The 22,558-nt window shown below is 29.8% G+C and overlaps 2 protein-coding genes across 6 annotated transcripts; one reads left to right on the plus strand and one right to left on the minus strand.

Annotated features, from left to right (window-relative positions):
• Positions 1 to 682: 682 nt before the first annotated feature.
• Positions 683 to 9,813, plus strand: LOC107416339 (agamous-like MADS-box protein MADS1). 3 transcript variants are annotated; one of them, XM_048472017.2, is made up of 9 exons: positions 686 to 948; positions 1,101 to 1,368; positions 4,713 to 4,794; positions 7,461 to 7,522; positions 7,622 to 7,721; positions 7,844 to 7,885; positions 8,697 to 8,738; positions 8,989 to 9,164; positions 9,533 to 9,813. In XM_048472017.2, the coding sequence occupies exons 2-9, from the start codon at positions 1,136 to 1,138 to the stop codon at positions 9,534 to 9,536; spliced, it is 741 nt and encodes a 246-aa protein (XP_048327974.1). In that variant the 5' UTR covers positions 686 to 948; positions 1,101 to 1,135; the 3' UTR covers positions 9,537 to 9,813. The 3 variants fall into 3 exon arrangements, with proteins under 3 accessions (XP_048327975.1, XP_048327974.1, XP_048327973.1); XM_048472016.2 differs by having other exon boundaries at positions 687 to 948; positions 1,116 to 1,368; XM_048472018.2 differs by lacking the exon at positions 9,533 to 9,813 and having other exon boundaries at positions 683 to 948; positions 1,116 to 1,368; positions 8,989 to 9,168.
• A 2,216-nt stretch (positions 9,814 to 12,029) lies between these two features.
• Positions 12,030 to 19,549, minus strand: LOC107416340 (probable galacturonosyltransferase 15). Of its 3 annotated transcripts, none has more exons than XM_048471847.2 (7): positions 19,296 to 19,549; positions 18,804 to 19,153; positions 18,392 to 18,435; positions 16,119 to 16,268; positions 13,278 to 13,859; positions 12,879 to 13,178; positions 12,030 to 12,606 (listed from the first exon to the last, which is right to left on the minus strand). In XM_048471847.2, exons 2-7 carry the CDS (start codon positions 19,006 to 19,008, stop codon positions 12,322 to 12,324), a joined length of 1,566 nt encoding a protein of 521 aa, XP_048327804.1. In that variant the 5' UTR covers positions 19,009 to 19,153; positions 19,296 to 19,549; the 3' UTR covers positions 12,030 to 12,321. The 3 variants fall into 3 exon arrangements, with proteins under 3 accessions (XP_048327804.1, XP_048327801.1, XP_048327802.1); XM_048471844.2 differs by having other exon boundaries at positions 16,119 to 16,271; XM_048471845.2 differs by having other exon boundaries at positions 16,119 to 16,271; positions 18,804 to 19,210.
• Positions 19,550 to 22,558: the final 3,009 nt, after the last annotated feature.

Here is a 22,558-nt window from a genome sequence, read left to right on the forward strand (position 1 = left end):
ATGGGTAAAGAGTACCTAGTGATGGATATATGTGGGTTTGATCACAACAAAGAAAATGCCTTCTTCTTTTTTTGGGGTAAATACAAAAAAGAAAATGTTAGTGATAATAGGAATATATTAGCCCCTAGGAGGATTCCCATTCCATGTTCCTCAAATGAAAGAGTAACATAATGCATCCAAAAATATTAAAAAGAGAGTCACTTCCATTCTTACCGTAAATGAACTCAAAGAATGGCAAAGATTTTTGAAAACCACAATTCACATGGGGGGGGAGAGAGAGAGATAAGGTTAGAGATGGTGGTGAAAACTTTCAACCGCAGTAGAGTGAGTGAAGTCAGAAAAACAAATCTAGAATAAAGTCCAAACTCAAAATCCAAGAAGCAAAATAACATGAAGATCTACTCCTTATTTTTGTATCCAAGCCCTTGAGTGCAACTTAGCAAAAGGTCTTATTCAAAGAGTCTCTTCCCATTATATTGTCACTTTCCCAAACACCCTTTTTATGAGTACCTTCCCTTTTTCCCATACATGAAGAAATGGATGGTTAATGGGCCATGAAAGTGAACTCCACCTTTCCTCTCCTATATATCCTTTTTTTTTTTTTCTTTTTCTTTTTTTTTTTAATCCTCCTGTACCAATTTACTAAAGTATATATATTATTTTATACACATATATATGGTATATTAGACCCTAACTGATAAAAAAAGTAAAAAGTTATAGAGTTTGTAGAGTGAGTTGGGGGATGGTTGATGGGTCTATTTTTGTGTCCTAAAATACCCATCTGCTAGACCAACCCAACTTCCATTTTCTGCAACTCTCCTCCTTCGTTTCTCAAAAAATTATATCAAAGAAAAACTAAAAAGACTAGTGATTGAACTTCAAGAAAGAAAGAAATCCTTAGCCTTTTTTTTGAATCCTTATTCATAATTTTCTGCCTTTTGCCCCAAGGTAATTAGTACTGGGCATAACATTTTTTTCTATATATATATATATATATATATATATATATATATATATATATATATATATATATATATTTTTTTTTTTTTTGCTCTATTTGGCTTTCTCAGAATTTTTTTTTTTTTTAAATTCTTATATAGAATTTTTGCAATCAGGGAAAGAGAGAAAGGGGGATATGATGGAGTTCCGTAATCATCAAGCACCGGAAAGCTCATCCCATAGAAAAATGGGAAGAGGGAAAATCGAAATTAAACGAATCGAAAACACTACGAATCGACAAGTTACATTCTGCAAGAGACGCAATGGGCTGCTTAAGAAAGCCTATGAATTGTCTGTGCTTTGTGATGCTGAAGTTGCCCTCATCGTCTTCTCTAGCCGCGGCCGCCTCTATGAGTATGCTAACAACAGGCCAGTCATTCTTCTTCTTCTTCTTCTTCTTCTTCTTTAATTCTATATTTCAAATTATATATATATATATATATATATATATATGTATGTATGTATGTATGTGTGTGTGTGTGTGTGTGTTGATGTTCTTTGTGTCAAAGATTTTAAATGGGGATTTAAGCAAAGAGTCACTTGGTCTTTCTCTTCTTACCTTTTGTTTGTTTTCCTTTATGAGCTTTATATATGTTATCTATATAAATATAAATATAACCTATATATATATTTTTTTTATTGTTTGTGTAATAGAAATTGAAGATTCATTGAAAACAGATACTAATTGTATGAGAAGTAGTGGTGGTGTATATAATAGTAACAGCAGTGGTAAACAGAGAGAAATAACTTAGGGTTTACAAAGATTTTTTTGCAGAGTCTCTCTCTCTTTCTCTCTGATATTACTTCTCTCCCTATACACGTCATCATCATCATCATGAACAAAAGCTGTCATTCATTTTAACTCACTCACTTCCTTTCATTTCTTGACGATTCTTCAAAAATATGTGTCAGCTAGCCAAATAATGAAAAAAAAGTACCTATTTTGGATATTAGATGTTATGGTTTTTTTTTTTTTTCTTTTTCTTTTTCTTATATGTAATTGGAAATTATAGCTTTTTTTCCTACTTTTTTAAACAATTTGAATGGTTATTCTTTAATAATGATTAAAACCCATTAAAATCAGTTTATCTATTAGAGAAAATTAAGGAGTTTTTCATGTAGAGCTGAAAAAAATGAGGATGGAAGAATTTTTTTTATTTTTTATTTTTGGGCAGAGTTTGGATTTTGTGATCTAAGAATTCTATGCGTTCTCTGGTTTTTAGTGTTCAGAAAGAGAAAAAAAAAAAAAGAAAAAAGAAAAAAAAGGAAGTCAATAGGTAGAATAGTAGTACACCTTAATGATGCACACATTTCCAAACTTGAAAATGGGTCTAGTCATTTTCTTTAATCATACAATATTATTTTTAAAAAAAGAAAAATTCCCCTTCATTAATTGTCTAAATCTTGTAACACCTTATTTATATATATATATATATATATATTTTGACCAATTTCTGGAAAATAAGGTTAATTTTCATAATTGATTTAGTACTCTCTTATTATTTATTTTTGTTGACTATTGTACCTCTTTTTTTTTTTTTTTTAAATTTAAAGATCATGAACCGTTTTTTTTTTTTTTTTTTTAAAGATCATGTTACATGGCAAAAAAAAGGGTGGTGCATGTGGTTAGGGTTTTTGCTAGTGTGAGCTGTATTTTGTCTTAAGTTACAACATACGAATCTTTGGTCACGTCAGATATGATTTTTCAGTTTTTCAGTCCGGACAAGAAGCTATTGTCATGATTCTTTTACTTGGTGCTTGCTCCTGTTTTCTTTTTTTTTTTTTTTTTTTATTTCAATTTTTCTTATTTCCATATTAAAACTTCGGCCAAAAGTTAAAAATAATATTTGCCCCCTTTATCTTTTATTTCTTTTATTTTAAATTTTTCTAATTAGTTGAAGATATATATTAAGAAGATTAAAAGGATTTTCATATTTTTGTTGAAAATAAATCTTATTCCCAACCCGAATATCCATGAATTTATTAGATCTGAACCAATGGGTGTAAAGTGTGTTTGAGAGGAAGAGAGAAGAGGAAATAAAGTTGAGATGACAGAAGGGAAGGAGTGGGAAGGAAAACGAAAAAAGGGTACGAGCCAATGAAAAGCTTTATATATATATATATATATATATATATATATATTTATATATTAATGTACATACTACATATTATTTTATATATATATATATATATATATATATAAAATTAAGCTCTTTTGGTGCATGGGGATCATAAGCATGCAACAAGGGCTGCCACAACAGACTTCTCTGATCATCAGTCCCACAACCATTTGATCAGACACATCCTAAGCTATAGCTCCAGCTATAAGCTATATCATAGGACATAAACCAGCTTCTTTTTCAGTCTCTTCAAATTCTTACTTTATTATTATTATTATTATTATTTTTCAAAAACAGCCATAGACTTTGGAAATATTCAAAGCAATTTTTTAGATTTTTGATGGGTTTAAAGGAGTATTTTGTCATGGTTATTACACTTTGTGTGATATGGGTTTTTGACACGTTGCATAGATCTAGTGGTTAAGGTAGTTGAGCCAATCATATTGTGCAATTTTCTGCCAGATTGGCAGATAGAACCAATCACTGGCTCGACAAAATTAAGGTAACAGCCTTTCAATGTCAGAGGGCTTATTGCTTTAATTCTTTTTATTTTTAATAATTTTTTAAGTTTTAATGTTTTTTATTTTTAATAATTTTTCTAATTTTCAGATTGTACGTGATTAGAAAAACTTAAACATTTAGCCCTCAAAAAGATGAAGGGTTAAAAAAAAAAAAAATTGTAACAAAAAGATTTATAAAGTGATATTTAGTAAATCATTTAGGTTTAAAGATTGCATCTAAAAGTCACAAATTTTTTATTATCCTCAATTTTGTATAAGATTAAAGATGAAGTATAATATTCTAACTGATGTTAGTCTTTTAGAATTAAAGTTATATTGGATTGGAAACATCATGTTCTATTATAAATATAATGTCTTCAATATGTTGATATGTTAAATATTGACACTCTAATACTATAATTTAAAACTATATAATAGCAACTTTAGGTTTTTAATACAAAGAGTGTTAAAAGGTTATAGAAGCTAGTTGTTTCTGAAAATTTTGTTGATTATGAAAATTTAATTTAATTAACTATAAGAAATTAAATGGTTGTTACCTCCAGTAACTTCTTTTTATATAGGATTCTCTATCTTGAGTTCAGTTAAGAATTAATTAAAATGATATAAATTATTTGCTTTATATGAGGAAGATACTTATTATTCCGTTGGTCTTTATTTAATAAATACTTTTTTTTGGGCTCAAAATTATTTGATAAATACTTATATAAAGTAGTCTTGTATATTCACCTCAGTGTCAGCTTTTTATCAGAGAATGGATAAACATGAGGTAAGGGTAAATATGTGTGTTTTCTTTTTCTTTTTTCTTTTTTTTTTCTTTTTTTTTTAACTTTTTTTATTTTTATTTTTTTGTTTTTAAAATTTTGACTTATCCCATATGAATGTGCATGTTTATAGTCTACGGTTGTAGCAAAAGGGTGTCACGTTATAGGCTTAATAACAACGTTGCTTAGAAGATCATTTTATATATATATATATATATATATAATATATTAACTACTCACTAACTCAAGAAATTCATACAAATATATATGACTCCACATGGTAAAATTCTATCTCCATTATTTATTTGCAGTGTTAGAGCAACGATTGAAAGGTACAAGAAAGCCTGCTCGGATACATCTAACACTGGATCTATTACTGAAGCTAATACTCAGGTGATTAAACGTCATGAACTTTCATTAATTTGATATAATACTTTTCTATTTTTTCCATCAGAAATAATTATATGAAAATTTGGATTTTGTAATGTTAATAGAACCTATACCTCAGTATGTTAGATGGTAAGTTTATTGTTTATTCGAAGTCACAATATATGACAATATATTTGTTTAGTTTCTTGCAATTAAGGAATTGTAGAATGGTTATAAGTCATCAGTGAATAATTTATAAAGTAGATATAAATATAAAGATATATAGTATTAAGTACCAAGCCTTCCAAAAAGGGAATGGCCCTTTATTAATTTTCTTTTTTATATTCATTTTTATATATAAAGTTTAATTCATTTTCAATGCATATATTTACCTCTCTCTCTCTCTCTCTCGCTCTCAATGTCACTAAAATATAAGAGGTTGGTGAGTACATTAACTATAAATGCAATCGAGAAAATGAAATATCTGAAAATTTTTTCACAGAGAGAGAGAGGGAGAGAGAGAGAGAGAGATGACCATGATGAGGTATAGAAAATTTGTGCTCTATTTGACATCTAATGGAAGTGTGTACGTATAAAGAGAAGATTTGCCAAATCTCTATATCACATGCCTAACATACTAATTATCGTACCAAAATTGAGGCATGGGACCTCGAAAAACTTAAATACGTTGAAAAATGCTATGATATGTCGAATTATTGTCCATCACGACCATATGTGCTATGTGGTCCTTAGTAATTAATTGTCTAGGTGATAATTATGCAACATATAAATATAGTTTTGAGATGGAGTTCTTCTATATGCCTTTCTCTTTTTTTTCTTTTTTTTACCTCGTTCATGTCTGACCAATGATAGAATTCCTTCTCATTTTAAAAAGTAATTTTTTTCCACTTAAGTTTATTTTATTTTTTTAATAACGTTTTTCAACGAGGTGGTATCGTGTCATTAAGGGACAAGATATGAACACAAAAAAAGGATAGAAGATCATTATTCATATAGGTTGCACAATATTATTCTTCTTTCAAAAGGTATACGTTAATGGAGGTCATATATACCTAGAATGGTATCAAATCTACATCTTGTTTCTTTTTGGTGATTAATTAATTATTTTTCTTTGATCATAAATTAATTAAAGTCATAAAAGAATTAGTTGGAAAAGTCAAAGTAGGGCCTAGAGTTGGAAGAAAGTAGTGAGGGGCTTTAATACGACTTGATAAAATTATTGGAAATCATTATTAGAAGCTGCAGATACACAGAAGGAAGACTGTGATTTAGTGGTTTTAGCTTTGCAAAATGATTTCAATAAAGGTTTTCCTCATTTAAATTGTAAATATTTATATATATATATATATATATATGTGTGTGTGTGTGTGAAAGCACATGGGGACCTGATATTAGTGGTCGTAATCAAATTGTGTAGACTGTTTCTGAATTTATTTTGGCATTCAATCGTATTAGGAAAAGGGTATAATCTTTCTCATCCATACCTAAATTTATAAACAAGCATGAAATGGTAAAAACGAACTTCTTTCCGTCATAGTTGTATCATCTTCAAATGCCATATTTCTACAATTTTATAACAAACTCCAAGACCTCCTGCATATTCTGGTCATTTAAGATATTCCATGGTTAGAAGGAGAATTGAAAATAAATAAAATCTTCAGAAACACTAACATATTTTTACTAATAGTTAGCTTTCTGATTTTTTATTTATTTTTTTTTTTTAAAAGTATGCATCAATAAATTTATCTCTTCACCCATCTGATTTTCATTTGTTAATAGTAAGAACAATTAGTAGGGGGTGAGTACATTGAGAGTTCCTGTGTTCCCATCATTATTTGGATATGTGAAAAAGGAAAAAGAACAAACGCCCCCGTTTTTTGGGTAAATTCTTTTTGATTTTCTGGTTAAATATTTAGTTAAAGACAATTTCTTTTCTTTCTTTTTTTTTAATGAAAATGAAAGTAATTTGATATTCCGTGGTTGATCTGAAATTTACAGTGATATAGAATTCTAACAGCTATGTAAATTTCATTTTATATACTTGAATCTGATCCAGATTCATTGAAAGATACTGATCACATTGGCTGAATATATACAATATAATATATATATATACACACACACACATAGCCTCAAATCACAGCTTGTGGCGAAAAGTTCTTGACATGAAAAAAAATTGAACTAACAGAGAATAGAATTGAAGAATGTACATAGTACTGTTACAATTTTTAACCAACAAAGATTTCTTGATTGTTGGAGAATAAATATATATATATATATATATTAACTTGTTAATATGCTCAGTTTCACTTTGTCTTGTTATAATTAATGTTGACAATTATCTTCATCCTTATATTTCTATAGCTAGGTAAGAAGTAAATTATATATATATATATATATATTCTCTTGTTTTATGTTGTAGGCACTCCTTTCCTTTGCAACTTCATTTTTGTGGCTAAATTTCTTATGATTATGTGAAATTATACTACAACTAGTGCAAAAGAACAAAAACTCTGGCTCTTCTTGTTCCCTCCATATTCCTCCCTCCAAGTTTACTAGGAAATGAAATTTAAATTTCTTTGTGTAATTACCATTATCGGCCTGCTTAAGTTAAATATTTCAATAAGATTATCTAACTCTTATTGCCAAACATATACACCGTCAATCAGTTTTACCAACAGGAGGCCTCAAAACTAAGAAGACAGATCCGCGAAATTCAGAATCTTAATAGGTAATTATTCCACTAGAGAATATGATCAAGAAGCAAATCAATTTGCATATAACCAAAACTATATCCATTTTAATATCCATGGTAATAATGATGTGGCAGGCATATATTGGGTGAAGCTCTTAGTACTTTGAACTATAAAGAACTCAAGAATCTGGAAGGAAGATTGGAGAAAGGAATCAGCAGAATAAGATCCAAGAAGGTATATAAAGAATCATCAATTCCATACTTGGTTGTTAGTTAAAAAATCTGCTGGATAAATGTGTATTTTTTTACTTTGATTTTACTCATATAATCTCAACGAAAGTGCTTAAACTCTGGCAGAATGAAATGCTGTTTGCTGAAATAGAGTTTATGCAAAAGAGGGTAAGTATAGATCTATTGCTTTACCATTTTTGTCATTCTTTCTCTGCTGTTTCTTGAAATCTTTTTTATGCATATATCTATGAAAAATACAAGATTTTGGGCAATCAATGCATATAAAGCTAGTGGATTAAGACTGCTTTAGGTCAAAGAGGGAAAAAAATAATAATAATAAGTAACCTAAAGTTCAAATCCGAAATATAAAGATAAATGTGCTCACACTACTTAACATGAATATTTATGAATTATACTTTGGTCTTTTTCAAAATGTTTTAACATTCATTATCACCTTTGATTGAATATTCTATTAAACCATGTTTTGGAGTTACACAAGACCTTTATGTGATGTCAACTGTAGTATAGATGACAGTCAAATATATCTGTGTAGTTAACTGGTAATTATTTTATCTTTACTCTAAAGAATATATTTTCTCCAGTATATATAAAACTTAAATCATTATAAAACAGAGTATAATTTTGATATTTTGTCTGATCCTAATAGTGCTCGCTATTGTTTTTATTGCCATATTGTATTGCAATATTATAATGGATATTCAAACCAAGACAACTTATCCAATAATTGGCATGTAGACAAAGTTTCCAAGTAAAATATCACTAAATAATTAAACTGAACAAAAAATAGAATCCCTCAAACTGATTCCATTGAACAAAGTTTGAAATACAAATAATGTACATTGAGGTTGGGGATGTTATAAATTAAATGTGCATGCATACATTCAAGGTTGCCTCTCCATAAATTTGGCACTCTAATTCACATGACAAACAACATGGTACACTTGCATATCACGTGCAGGAGATGGAGTTGCAAAACCATAACAATTATCTGAGAGCAAAGGTTTGATTCTCTTTCTCTTTTTCTCAATCTCATATATAAAGTTACAAAGAAAAAGATTTTGACAGTTCTAGAGCGGGCTGATGTGTATGTATATATATATATATATATAAACATAAACCAGGCAGTCTATGATGGACCTACTCATTGTAAGCTACCTGATTGCACCATGGTTTCTATATATTATATATATATATATATATTGAGTAATAGGAATAGGAAGGAATGAATGTTTGTTTGTTGGATGGTGCAGATTGCAGAAAATGAAAGGGCAGAGCAACAGCAAACCAATTTGATGACAGAAACAGCGTATCATGACTCCATTAATAATCCTTCACAATCCTTTGATCGACACTTCCTCCCTGTAAACCTCTTGAACTCCAACCACCACTACTCTCGCCAAGACCAGCAGACAGCTCTCCAACTTGTGTAAGATACAATAATTAACAAATAAAATCATATATAGATGTAAATATAATACTTCTCTCATTGAATATCTGGGATCGTCCAAAAATACATCACATCAATGTTGGTGGAAAATGTATCTAAACGATCCTAGAATTTATTTTCTGGATGATAGAATTTATACAATAACTTAGATGAGAGTTCTAACTTGAGGATAGATGTCGCGCAATATGTTGCAAGATATGTACCTATGCAATATCCTCAAGTTTGCATCCTCACCTAACTATGGTTATATACATATATATGGTGTTTTTCTTTCTTTTTTTTTTTTTTCTTTTTTTTTTCTTTTTTTTTTCTTTTTTTCTGTGCTTGATTTTGATTGTTGGGTGCAGTTGAAAAAGGCAACAAGCTAGAGCATTTGGTTTTGAAGGCTTATGATCGGTTCCTTTTCCCCTGCAGTTTTTCTTATTTTTATGTAATATTTTGTTAGTTTTTGAATTAATATGTATAGCTAGGTGAGAAAGAGTGGGTCACAATGAGGGCCATTAGAATTTTCTCTCTTAGCTACTCTCTCTTCAAGTCGAACTGTACTACACCATATAAACTATGCCACCCAAATTCTAAAATATCGTGCCAACATATTTAATTTCTCCAATCCAAAATTATATCTCCACCTCCCTATTCGTTTTTTCGCTTATGCCATGCATGCTCCCATATAAAATATATATATATATATATATATATATATATATATATATATATATATATATATATATATATATATATATATATATATATATATATATATATATATATATGCATATATACAGGCGAAGTGGTATCAGTTGTTTTGAGGCTTTTCAAATTTCATGCTAATTGGCTCATAAACTGTATCTATATATCTTATATATATGTGTGTGCTATTACAAAAAATGTGTGTGTGTGTGTGTGTGTGTGTGTGTGTGTGTGTGTGTGTGTGCATGCTTATATATATATATATATATATATATATATATATATATATATTCATAGAAAATTGACTTTAGAAATATATCAACTGAACCTTAACTATACGACCTATTCGACAAATCCTCAAGTGTATAGAAGTAACGTGATAAACTGTGACAACAAATTATTAAGTAAACTTTGTGTGTGAGAATATTTTTGATAAATTAAAGTCCTAACCAACTCCGATCATGAAATTTCATAGCTGTATTGAACTTGTGTCTTTTGACATACAGATCTTATTTAGCTTAGATTGTTATGTATTCTATTATTCACTCTGAACAGGAAGTGTGTACTGCCAGAAGACAATGTTGTAGCCACACCACACACACAAAAAAAAAAAAAAAAAAAAAAAAGACAATGATGTGGACCCCATGTGTGGGTCCCACATGATGGTTGTGACAACTTGTGAGTTGCAAGCTTGTACTCCCAGAACTACTTGGAAATTGGCTTCTAATTCTATATTAGATTTTTTTGATAGAAGGCTTCTATCTCCGTAGAGTAGTCAAATGTGAATGTCAGATTTAATGTCATCCCAAATGTTCCTCTTAAGGATAGATTAAACAAAAAAAAAAATTGATTTCAGCAACACCACCTCGATTGCTTTAGTCATGCTCAACAGAAGTTCAATTCACCTTTCAGGAAAGCCTCGTTTGTTTTTTTGGGTCTTTTCCCTCCCTTCGTTGTTGTTGTAATATAAGGAGGCTCGCAGCAGCCCAATTCTACACAAATATAGGCCACCTGAATAGAAAATTGATCCTCTGTGGCAATCCTCATTAATCTACTACTCTTTCTTTTTCTTTTTTTTGGGTAAAAGTCAACATGCTCCAACTCGTGATGACCAAACAACCAAACAATCTACACCACATCAATCAAAATATATGCATACATCTATGCTTAATCCTGGCTACTACCGAGTAAATACGATGATTAGAATAAAATGGTGATAAAATAATTCATAAATATGAAATATTATTTTATATAAAATAAATACAGTATTTCTTAATATCCATATATTATAAATTTTACCAATTAAATATGCATTTAAAATTTTAAATAAATCAATTATGCAATATTATCTAAAACTGATAACATACATATATATATATATATATATAATTTATTCTTATGCCATAATTATTGTACTAACTATGATGATGTTAAAGTGTTATTATTTTAATTACACACCAGAATACTTGATCAATCATTATTATAAATTTTAAATCTTAATTAAAAAATAATAGTTATGTGTTATCCTTTTTTTTTAATACAATTTAGAGAGGGATGTTCTCCCAAATTGAAGTTTGAAACTTGAAAAATACAATAAATATTATTTAAAATACATAAATTCTTAACTAAGTGATTAACCATTTAATTTTTATCAATAATTGTCGCCGTCATCGACAATTACTATCAAATTCACTATTTCCATCAAGATAGATGGCAAATAAATTTTAACCCCTTGCCAGTATCAAATAAGTCAATATATATTTTTTAAGTCGATGGATATTTATTTTTTCACCTTTATCCATGTCCAATGAAATAATATGGAAATATTGACGGAGATGCTGACAATATCATGAATATTTACATCCATGATTAAATCCCTCTGTAAAGTCACAATTTGATCTCAAATTATTGCTCCAACATGGTATCGAATCTAAGTTTTGTTTGATCACACTGACCTGAGGAAGAACAAGCATCATTCGAGTGGAAGTCGCAAAAATATAAAAGTGAATCAACCAGAAAAACCTTGATTATGTGCAATGTGATGCGTAACACCCTCCAGCAATTTCTTAAACAGGAACAACAGAAATTGGTAATCAAGTAGAACTGGAAAGGTAGATAAATATATGAACAAATAAATAAGAACTCTGAAACCAGTTCCAGAATAAGTAATTTTACTTGCTCGACAAACTTTACAATATTGTTAGAGAGCTACAATCATGATCATTATATATCTCTTCGACGGTTGAAGATCTTTTACTCTATCGTGTATTCCATGGTACCTTCATCTATTTTTCTACTATGGACATGAAAATAACCCATATTATATATGTCCAGAGCCTAGTGTGAGCAGAGACTGAAGGCAAAACCTTCTTCCCTCTGGTCCCAAACTGTGCCCATGGTTTTTGCCCCAAAATGAATATGTGAGAATGAGAGAACTTTGTCCCCTTCACCCCATGATTCTACATTTTTTTATAAACTTGTTCGAAGAATTTACATGTTTATTCCATAACACACGTACCTCTGGAAGCGCAATTTCAAGCCATGGTTTTGCAGGACCGCTGAAATGTATAACTGTAGCAGCTTCCAAAAGTTCCCTGTCAACTTCTGGGTTTCGATAACCTAAGCCATCAACATGGAATGATGGACCAATAGGATGCACATGACCCTCAAATGCCATCAAGGATGGTGCAATTACTCCTGGATACCATAATGCCAACCCAGCTTGAAGGCTCTGCAGATTAAGAAAATCTAACATGATAAAAGAACAAAAGACAAACAAAACAAAACATATTTACATTGTGATAATCTTGATACTCCAGAAATTTAAGTCGTTTTTCGTTTCTAAATTGTCATGCTGAGTTGCCAGACTTCAATAATAATGAACAATTGCAGAATGTGTATATTTGTTTGAGGACACATTTTAAGAACCAAGGAACTTGAAATTAAACATCAAAATACAATTGAATTAATATCCAAATATTTGAATAGACAAGAAATACTTACAAGCTTTAACCAATGACGGTAACTTGCAGTTATATTGGACCCCCTCCAAGCTTCAAGATCAAAGACGTTCATGCCATACAGCCACGCACAACGGTCAGGATCAAAGTTGGATGATATAATAGGATATGAAAAATTCAAGTAGTCTTTATATTTTCTTCCTGGGCAACAGTCATTTCCACACAATGAATTAACTGCACCAATAACTTTCCCCTCGAGATCCAAATCCCATAAAGGTGATATGTCACGCTGTACTACGGTATCATCGTCCAAGAAAACTATTTTGTTGAGATCTGGAAACAGCTGTGTGGCCCATGAAAATCAGATGACATCATTACAAATTTAAATTCAAGATCATCGATTTGATGAGGAACGAGTCTGTGAAAACAATAGAGCGATTACCTCAGGAATATAGATTCGGAGATGATTCATGAGGGAAAGACAACTGGGACTTAATGCCTCTAAGTATCTTTTAGGTTCTCCATTATATTCAAAGTCCTGTTCTTTCAAATTATTATAGTAATAGCTCCAAATTAAACGATGAATCTCCAACATCTCTTTAACTCCAACATTAACATCCTGAGACCAATCATATTGATGCAATCCCTTGACTTCCACAGCTGCTGATTTAATAGAATTAATTGCAAACCAAGCATGCATTGGAGTATAAGTTTTCTTGTCAGTGACAATGTGAAACACCAATTTCTCAGGGTTGGCAGAGTTTTGGACAGTAGAAGAGACAGCAACAGAAGCAGCAAGGACATTATCAGTTAGAAGAACAAGATGATGAAAGGATGGGTCAGAAAGGCGAGAAACATATTCAGGAGGCGGTAAACGAGATCGAGCCACAGCATTTACAGCATACTCTTCAGCCAATTTGAGGCAAAGACAATGTACGCTCTTGGGGACACCATGTGAAGCTAAATGCCAGTAAATCGATTCACGCTGCCTGGCTGACTGGACCTTCTGCTCCATTCTTGAAAGCTGCATGATAAAGAAATGAGCTTAACAAAGTAAGAAGGTCAACGTTAGCATATGATCTACAAAATGAACGATTATTGCAGAAAATGAATGTTTTGGCTCGGTGCAGGAATTTAGCATAAAGTAATGGTATTCAGTTGGATTATTTATAATCTAATTTTTATATTTGACATGGTAAACTTATCATACATACATAAATCTTGCTAAAATGTTTTCATCAAGGAAGAATGTGTTTTGGTACCATATCTAATTTTATCATGTTTTAGAACTAATTTAATTGCTTCTTGTGAAGCCTCAGCAGCATAACATAAATATATGCTGATTCATCTCTTTTTCTTATATAGCTGTATAATGTTTTCTTATTAGAATTCTTTCATCAAAACACAAATCCAAACTAGCTCAAACCTCATTCACATAACTGTGCTCCGACCATTTTCCATCCAGCGAAAAGCAAAATTACAATATGGGCATGCTCACGAACAAGTGCATGCAACAAATGGAAAGGACAGAGAAACACACACAGAGGCAGCATCATGGTTCAAAAGAATTATAATATGACGAATTTTTTCTTTGTTTTTTTTTTTTTGAGCCATGGCGAAAGAAGGCAGTTGCAGATTCAGTTGCACCAAAAAAGCTGGTGAGATACAAGAAGCACATGTAACAAAATATGTACTACCGTGGGGTTGTTTGAATACAATTTCCTCCTATATAACTCATCATACGTTAGCTTCTTCTTCTTTTTTTCAGATGAAAAAGCTTATCATACATTAATTGTATCAATTGTTGTTAGGAGTTAAATGCTTCCTAGTGAATGTAAAAATTAATTTAGAGGCTCCAAAGATAAATCTAGACCCTAAATCTAAACAGGACAAGATTCCATCATTAGAAAACTGAAGCTTTATATCAAATTTTATATTCCAATATTTTCTGAGATTATCATTGCCTCTAGCTATACCACCAATATCTAATATTGTCCCTGTCATTGTCTATCTACTGAAGTAACTAAACCTCATACTTGCACCGACAAGTGTAAATGGAAATCCTACTCTCATTTCATTATTGTGAGAGTTTCAAAATCTATTTTGCTTACTGGTATCAGGCACTCAAAGTTTGTATATTGCAGTTGCCTACCCTTGTCCATAACCATGAAAAATAGATGAACTATCCAAGACGTCAACCATTGGGTCTTTTGTCTCCAGCAACCTCATATTCTTTTTGAAGGCTCAAATCCTTGGACTTGTGTAAAACTGAGACGTGATTAACTCTGATTCTCTATACCTATCAACTATTAAAGTCTTAAATGGTAGCGGCATGCAAATTATGGAAAATGTTTCAGACAATGATTGATCCAATCACTTTGAAAATTTTCAATATTCAAGCCTAGTGGTCCTGGCTACTCGGCACCATAGAAAGGACATGGAGCATCACAGCAGGGAGTAACGGGTGAAGCCATTCCAGTAAATAATGCTCAATCACTCCAAGCTTAAAAACAATATTATAGAGAAGAATAACAGAAATAAATATGATGGCAACATGCCACAAGAAAAGGACACTTTGTTGTAAATAATGCCACCCACGAAAGACTTGCTTTTGGACAAACAGCCAAATGAGTTTGGTCCGTTGGCCACGTCAAGGAAGTGGTGTGGAACACGCAATTTCCATGTGAATTAATATATTTCTATGAACAAAATCTAAAGAAGGAAAGTGCACATTAGTATTCAACAAATAATTTAACAAGGAAAAGATATTGAGTTTGTTTGAAAAAGCGAATACAATTTACTACCTGAGTTTTTAGACCTGCTCTAAGACATTTTTTCTGCTCATATTACCTAGATCAGTCAGCCATTTACCCTTTAAGTTCTTCATCTTTAATTTATACCACATCTATTAAAAGTAATCCACATATGTTTATTAATATTAGACATAGACCAATAAGTAAAATCAATGAAAAAAGTCGGGAAAGTAGACTGGCCCAGGCCAAACCCAATAAACACAAACGGGCAGGTGGAGGGGTTGGAAAATGGGAGTCTTTTTTTGTATTTTTGCTATTAAGGGGTCAGAACTTAGGAGTTAGGACCTTGCATTGCCAACTCAAAAGTAGTAGACCAGAAATGTCATAATGTTTCACCTTGGCAATACACGGAACAATGGAAAAACGACAAAAAAAGAAAAACAGAGAGCTAATCTATAGAAAAAGAAACGAAAATTAGCAAAATTGTAAAACAAATAGAACATTCATAGACGGCAATGTATTTATATTACCATAGCCTTTGTCTTGAAAGCGAAAGCCTTGAGGTCTTGGCGTTTTGACGTCATATCTTTCACAAGCTCGTTGAATGAATCATTCACTTCCTCATTATTAACGTTGCCTTCAGTTGCTTCTGCTAGTGCCCTTGTCAGCTCGTCCCTGAGCTTCTTTACAATAATACATGCAACACCACCATAGAGATAAATTAAAAATTAAATAAATAAAAAAACTTTAAAAAAAAAAAAAATATATATATATATATATATATATGTATATATATAAGGCTGTGTTGACGTGGGATGACGTCATTTACATAGAAGTGCTATTGCCAGCTGCGTTTTGATTACCTAACGATAAGGACGTAGTGGATATAGTCAGGTGGTCCTGGAAATAGTGATTCCTATTCCCAATTATTGCATTGCATTTGTAGATTTTGTAGTTTTCTCATTTTTCAATTTTTTTCCTTTTTTGATTCCTGTTATTTAGCGTTTAAATAAAACCTATGCTCAAGTGGACGAGAATAATATGACTGCAGGACAACTGTCCACGTGTCCAGAAAGCTACACTAGGAAGTGAAATACCGACAATTCCTCAAAATGCGCTTATCCATTAAACTCTATCGTGTATTTTGTTTGGACGAAAATGCCATCGGAATTATCAAGTTCCGCGAAAATGCCGCATCTATCTCAAGGGGAATGGAAAATTTGCAAAATATTTTATTGTCACCAAACATTCATAAAAATTTTAGGAATTTTGTCAAAGAATGGGGTAAAAAAATAAAACAAATTAGGCACATAAAGATAAATTTCGTCTAAAAATAAAAAATAATTTCGTCCAACACTCCATTTTCTATATCGAATAAAAATTCAGGATATATGCATTGCATTCATTCTCAGTATACAAAACTCAGAATTAATATTAGTTTTATTTCACTTGAGTTATCTATTTAAATTTTTCATTTAGTTTTATTTCAATTGAGATATCTATTTTCAATTTTCAATTTTAATTCCCCCCTGCTTATAAATTATTTTACTTAGAGGCAAATTTTTTATCAAATGAATCATCCGTAGCCACTTCAACACACAATTTAAAATTTAAAATCTTGATAATATAGTAACTCAAAAATTTGTCATGTAATTTGAAAAAGAATTAGAATTAAGTATTGCTAACGTAAGGAATTCAAATATGCATTTTTCGTATTCAAAAGTAATATATATAATCATATACATTTAAGAAATTGCGTAATGTTCTTTAGCCACTAGCTTCTAATATTTTTAAGTTCACAAAAAAAAAAAAAAAATCATTTTTGCGATAACGAAAAAGAAATAAGCTCATTAAATAATAAAAATAAAATGTTATTTAATGCAATGACAAAGATATTTTTTCACATGACAAGTACATCACCTGTCAATCCAAGTTAAATAGGTATATATATTCACAAAAAAATAAATAAATAAATAAAAATAAGTTAAATAGGTATATCATTACCAAAAAAAAAAGGTTAAATAGGTATACAATAACTCTCGCATATCTGAGAAAGTTTTCAGCATAACTGAAAAAAAAAAAAAAAAATTTTCCCTTGAAGCATATCTGAAAAAGTTAAACGTACTAAGAAAAAGATAAATTATAATACTCCTTCACGTAAACAGTGTCAATTTATAGTTATTAAATTTCTTTTTGACCAATGTCAAGTTGTCAACACTCTAAAGTTCAACAAATTTTGGGAAGTTAAATTATATATTAAATTTGACGAAAATGACGAAGCTACAAAAAAGAGAAAATTAAAGAAAATTATATGTTAAATTTGAAGAAACTGACGAAACTACAAAAAAGAGAAAATTACAGAAAATAGTTATTGATGCTACAATAATAAAGTTATAATTAAAAAATTTTGTATTTTTTTTTCTATAACGGGATACAATTTGATAACATAATTTTCTTAAATATGTTTTGTTTAACAATAAACTTTTTATTTACTACATAATTAGTTAGACAAATACTTAAATGTTACCCTAATAAAAGCCGAGTTCATTAAAAGAACAAAATCGAGAACTAAATGACATTAGAATCAAATTTGAGAAGAAAAAATTTAATACTTTTCTTAAGACACAATAATAATAATAATAATAATTGCATCTCATCCCGCGACACTACACCTAGAACATTGCTTTTGCCATAAATAATTGAATAATTTTTTCTTTTTTCTTTTTAATTTTATATGTAAATAAAAAGTTTAAGAAAAAAGCAAAATAAAGGGTATTTTCGTCAATAGAGTTGCAACACTTACCAAAGACGAATCGCTCCCTCTGAAAAACCTCCATCCTATACAATCTGCACATACCAACAACAAAAATAATAATAAATAAAAACAATAATGGGTTTTTTTTTTTTTTTTCAACAATAATAAGTATTTTGAGCAAAACTGTAGTGGATAGAAAACCTGTTTGGGAATAGTTGTAAGTTATTCTTTTTTTATTTTGGTTAAGAGTACGTTATTCCGGTTTTAGCTAAGTCCACCGTATAGAAAAAGCCAATTTTGGCCGACAGCAGCACTACGTATTCGCGGACGTATGCGATCCTAAACTTCTTTTGCTATTGAATCCCATGTTTTTCTAATTTATTTCTTCTTTTTTTTAATTTTCTAAAATATATAAATGAAATAATAATAATAATAATAAAAGAGGAGAAGAAAAAAATACCGATAGTGGAAGAACAAGCAGTGGCAGATTCAAGCACCAAAAACGCAATTCTAACGAAAAGGAAGGGCAAAAGAATCCCCAGAACCAGAACCACCGGCAAAAATGTCCGGCTAGAAACCCGACGAGACGCCGTTGCCGGAGCTCCTTTACCGGAGCTCGATATCGTCACCTTCTTAATCCCCGAAGTCGATATATAAAACTTCATATTCCTAATCCGTCCTTGCAAAGTTCCATTTATACCATTCCTCAAAAAAGCCAGCACTCACTCTCTCTCTCCAACTCCGATCTCTGTCCGTCCTTCTTCTTCTTTCTTCTACCACTACGCTCTCATTTTCATTAGCAACTGAGATCTGTCCGTACATAAAGAGTTTTCAGAGGAAAAGGGAAGGGGATCGAAATACAAAACACTGCGGATTTGAGAGAGAGAGAGAGGAAATGAATTTTTTTCGTATTTCATTGATTGATTTGAATTTGACGGAAAGAAGAACATACCTGGATTGAAACTCACGGGAGGTTCAATTTTTGTTTGGGAGCACACAACCTGTTCGTGAAAAGGCTTCGCAGAGAGATTCACTCTCTCTCTCTCTCTCTCTCTCTCTCTCTCTCCCCTACTGCACTCGCTCTTTATATTTTACTCACATAAAAAAAAAAAGGAAAAAAAATTAATAAATTATTAATTGAAATATATTACACTTTAATTAAAAAATTGTAATTATCAAAAAAGAGAGAGAGAAGAGTGGAAAAGCCAAAACCAAAGCCGCGTTGAAAGCCGAGGAAATCTATTTATAGATAGGAATAGCTCTAATTACAGATTTGGCCTTTGCTTTTAGAGCTCAATTATACTTTTGACCTTGTTTATTCCACTAATATCACCGACAGATTTCGCGTCTCACACGTGTCCCTCTTTTTTCCTTCGCTTTCTTCTACTGGGCTGGAGCATGCTGCAATCGATCTCATTCTCATCATGCCACTCACAAATTTATATTTTTTTTAATAAAATATAAAAATAGTAGCGTGAAAAACGCATATATTTTTGTTCCCCTTTCAAGTCTAGATAAATAGAAGGGAATTTCAAATAATAATAATATTCCAGTGGATTCAAGCAAATAATAATAATAATAATATTCTAGTGGATAAATCATAATCCTCATAAAACTATATCACATGAGAGTAATTCTTCAATTTGCTCCCCAAAAAAAAAAAAAAAATTGTAATTCTACAAATAACACCAAGATATTTATCTATTAATTTATGAAAAATAATATTTTTGGAGACAGTTTAATTGGTAATGAGTATTAACATGGAATCAACTTCTGTTACTAAAATTTTCCTCAACAATTTGTTAAAAAAAAAAATAAAAAAAAGAAGAAAAAATAGTATTTACCACCACAAATTATCATTATCAATGGGGAAAAATTATTCAATATACCATGTATACACATCCTCTTTATCATATATAATGTGAATCCTATATGATAGAATCCACATCCTAATTTTATGTGAAAATAAGGATGTGTAATCATGTTGTACTAAATAATCTTTCATCAATAGAACTTATATACATATAGAAATTTAATTGGATGTCCAAAAAGTTTATTTTCTTCTATTGACTGTGTATATAAAACTCAAAATACAATTAAAAAAACATTTAATTAGCATGTTATATCAACAATTCAAACTACGATGTTTTAAGCGATAACAAATAGTAAAATTTTTATTAATTCATTGATTTGTATTATATTTTACTTATCCTTTAAGTTTTAGATTCACTTATTTATATTTAATTTGTATTAAATTTTCAATCAATAAAATAAAATAATAACAAATTTGTTAATGAGATAAATCATGGACTTCATCTGGTAAATAACAAAATAAATGGTAAGATAACACTGACCTTACATTATTAGGATTAGGTGAAAAAAGAAATCAATATCTTCTCCAAAATGTTCCTAGGACTATTTGGTAATGTATTTTCCCAAGAAAACTCAAAATGAGTCCAAAACTATTTTTCCTACTTGAAAATGAGTGTTCACAAGTGATGGATAGAATAATTCTGTATGGACTTTCATCAAAAAACAATTTTTATTTATTTATTTTTTTTTTTCGCTGAAATCATCAAAAATAAAAATTATGTATGGACAAGTTGAGCAAAGACAAATACATGACAGGACAATTTGCAATCATAATTTTTGATTCACAGCTTCACGTTCCTATCACCTTCAGTGGATCACAAAATTCTTTTGCTATCTTCTTCAACTTTACATCAGCTTGTTATATTTTGGAATTTTCAGCTTAAAGATTCCAACCTTTTTTTTTTTCATTAATTTATTTTGCACACCAAATTTTAACTTAGTTACTATTTAACCACAGGTGTTTTTCAGGAGATTTACAGCTAAAATTCTGTGGATACCCTTTGTTGAAATCGACTTGTTTCAATTTTATATTTTTGTCCATGGAAAGTAGATAATTAATGATTCAAAATGACTCTCACTTATTATTATTATTATTATTATTATGAGAAAATTATTAATGATTTTATCCTTGAATGTTATTAATAATGCTCATGAGAAAATTATTATTTTAATTTAGTTACTATTTAATCACGGGTGTTTTTCAGGAGATTATTGTTATTATTATTATTATGAGAAAATAATCAATGATTTTATCCTTGAATGTTATTAATGCTCATGAGAAAATTATTATTTTAATCTAGTTACTATTTAATCACAGGTGTTTTTCAGGAGATTTACAGCTAAAATTCTGTAGATACCTTTGCTGAAATCGAGTTGTTTCAATTTTATATTTTTTTTCATGGTAAGTCGAGAATTAATGATTCAAAATGACTTTCATTTATTATTAGTGTTATTGTTATTATGAGAAAATTTTAAGGCGCATGCAGTATCATGAGCATTTATTGTTACATTCTATGCGAATTCATTTTTCAAAATACTTCAAAATAATACAGCATTTAATTTGTTCACATGGGAATTTTTTTATTATTATTTGTTTTGTATATATATATATATATATATATATATATATATATATAATTAGGTTATACATTACTATCGAATATTTTTCTATAAATCCTTAGGTTATTTCAAAATTTTAAATTTAAAAATGAAAAATAAATATATTAATTTAAATTTAGCAATATATTATAATTTTTTTAAGAAATTTGTTTTATTAAGATCCAAAAAATCATAAATATATTTTTAAATTTTACCTTTTAAAGTAGTTTAAAAATTAAAAAAATAAATAAATTCTTATGATAAATTATTAAAACTTAATCTGATTGTATATATATAATATATTTTTGTAATGATATTTTTTGCCTATATGTATAACCTTCAAACACTGACCGACAAAGTTTTTATTTTCTATATCAATAATTTTGAATTCAAATCCTTTCACTCCCAATATCGGTTTAAAAAAAAAAAAAAAACAAATGAAAGATATTTTTTTTTGCTCCAAACTGTTAATTGAGATCACCTACCAACGAAAAAAATGAAACATGAACATAATTGAGTAGAATTACCAAAATAAAAGCCAATTGGCAACTGACAGCATAATTTTTTTCTACTAGACATCATCAGACAAGATAAGTTGACTGACCATACGTACTCAATTGCTTATATGCAGTAAGTCAAGCAGCATAACCATAAAAGCATACGTGTTTTTATATGAAAATGGAAGCATTTGAATTCAAATCATAAATCAATAAAAAAGTAGTTTTTACCATCACATTAGAAAAT

This window comes from Ziziphus jujuba, chromosome 4 (assembly GCF_031755915.1).
Source record: "Ziziphus jujuba cultivar Dongzao chromosome 4, ASM3175591v1".
In the NCBI taxonomy this organism is placed as follows: Eukaryota; Viridiplantae; Streptophyta; class Magnoliopsida; order Rosales; family Rhamnaceae; genus Ziziphus; species Ziziphus jujuba.

Excerpts from the sequence above, each read along its gene's own strand:
- LOC107416339 (XM_048472018.2), top strand. The coding sequence starts at position 1,136 with ATGATGGAGTTCCGTAATCATCAAGCACCGGAAAGCTCATCCCATAGA. Across the intron at positions 7,722-7,843 it reads GCAGAATAAGATCCAAGAAG|AATGAAATGCTGTTTGCTGA; the intron begins GTATATAAAGAA and ends AAACTCTGGCAG. Across the intron at positions 7,886-8,696 it reads TAGAGTTTATGCAAAAGAGG|GAGATGGAGTTGCAAAACCA; the intron begins GTAAGTATAGAT and ends TATCACGTGCAG.
- LOC107416340 (XM_048471844.2), bottom strand. The coding sequence starts at position 19,008 with ATGAAGTTTTATATATCGACTTCGGGGATTAAGAAGGTGACGATATCG. Across the intron at positions 18,436-18,803 it reads TGCTTGTTCTTCCACTATCG|ATTGTATAGGATGGAGGTTT; the intron begins GTATTTTTTTCT and ends TGGTATGTGCAG. Across the intron at positions 16,272-18,391 it reads GAGGGAGCGATTCGTCTTTG|AAGCTCAGGGACGAGCTGAC; the intron begins GTAAGTGTTGCA and ends ATTATTGTAAAG.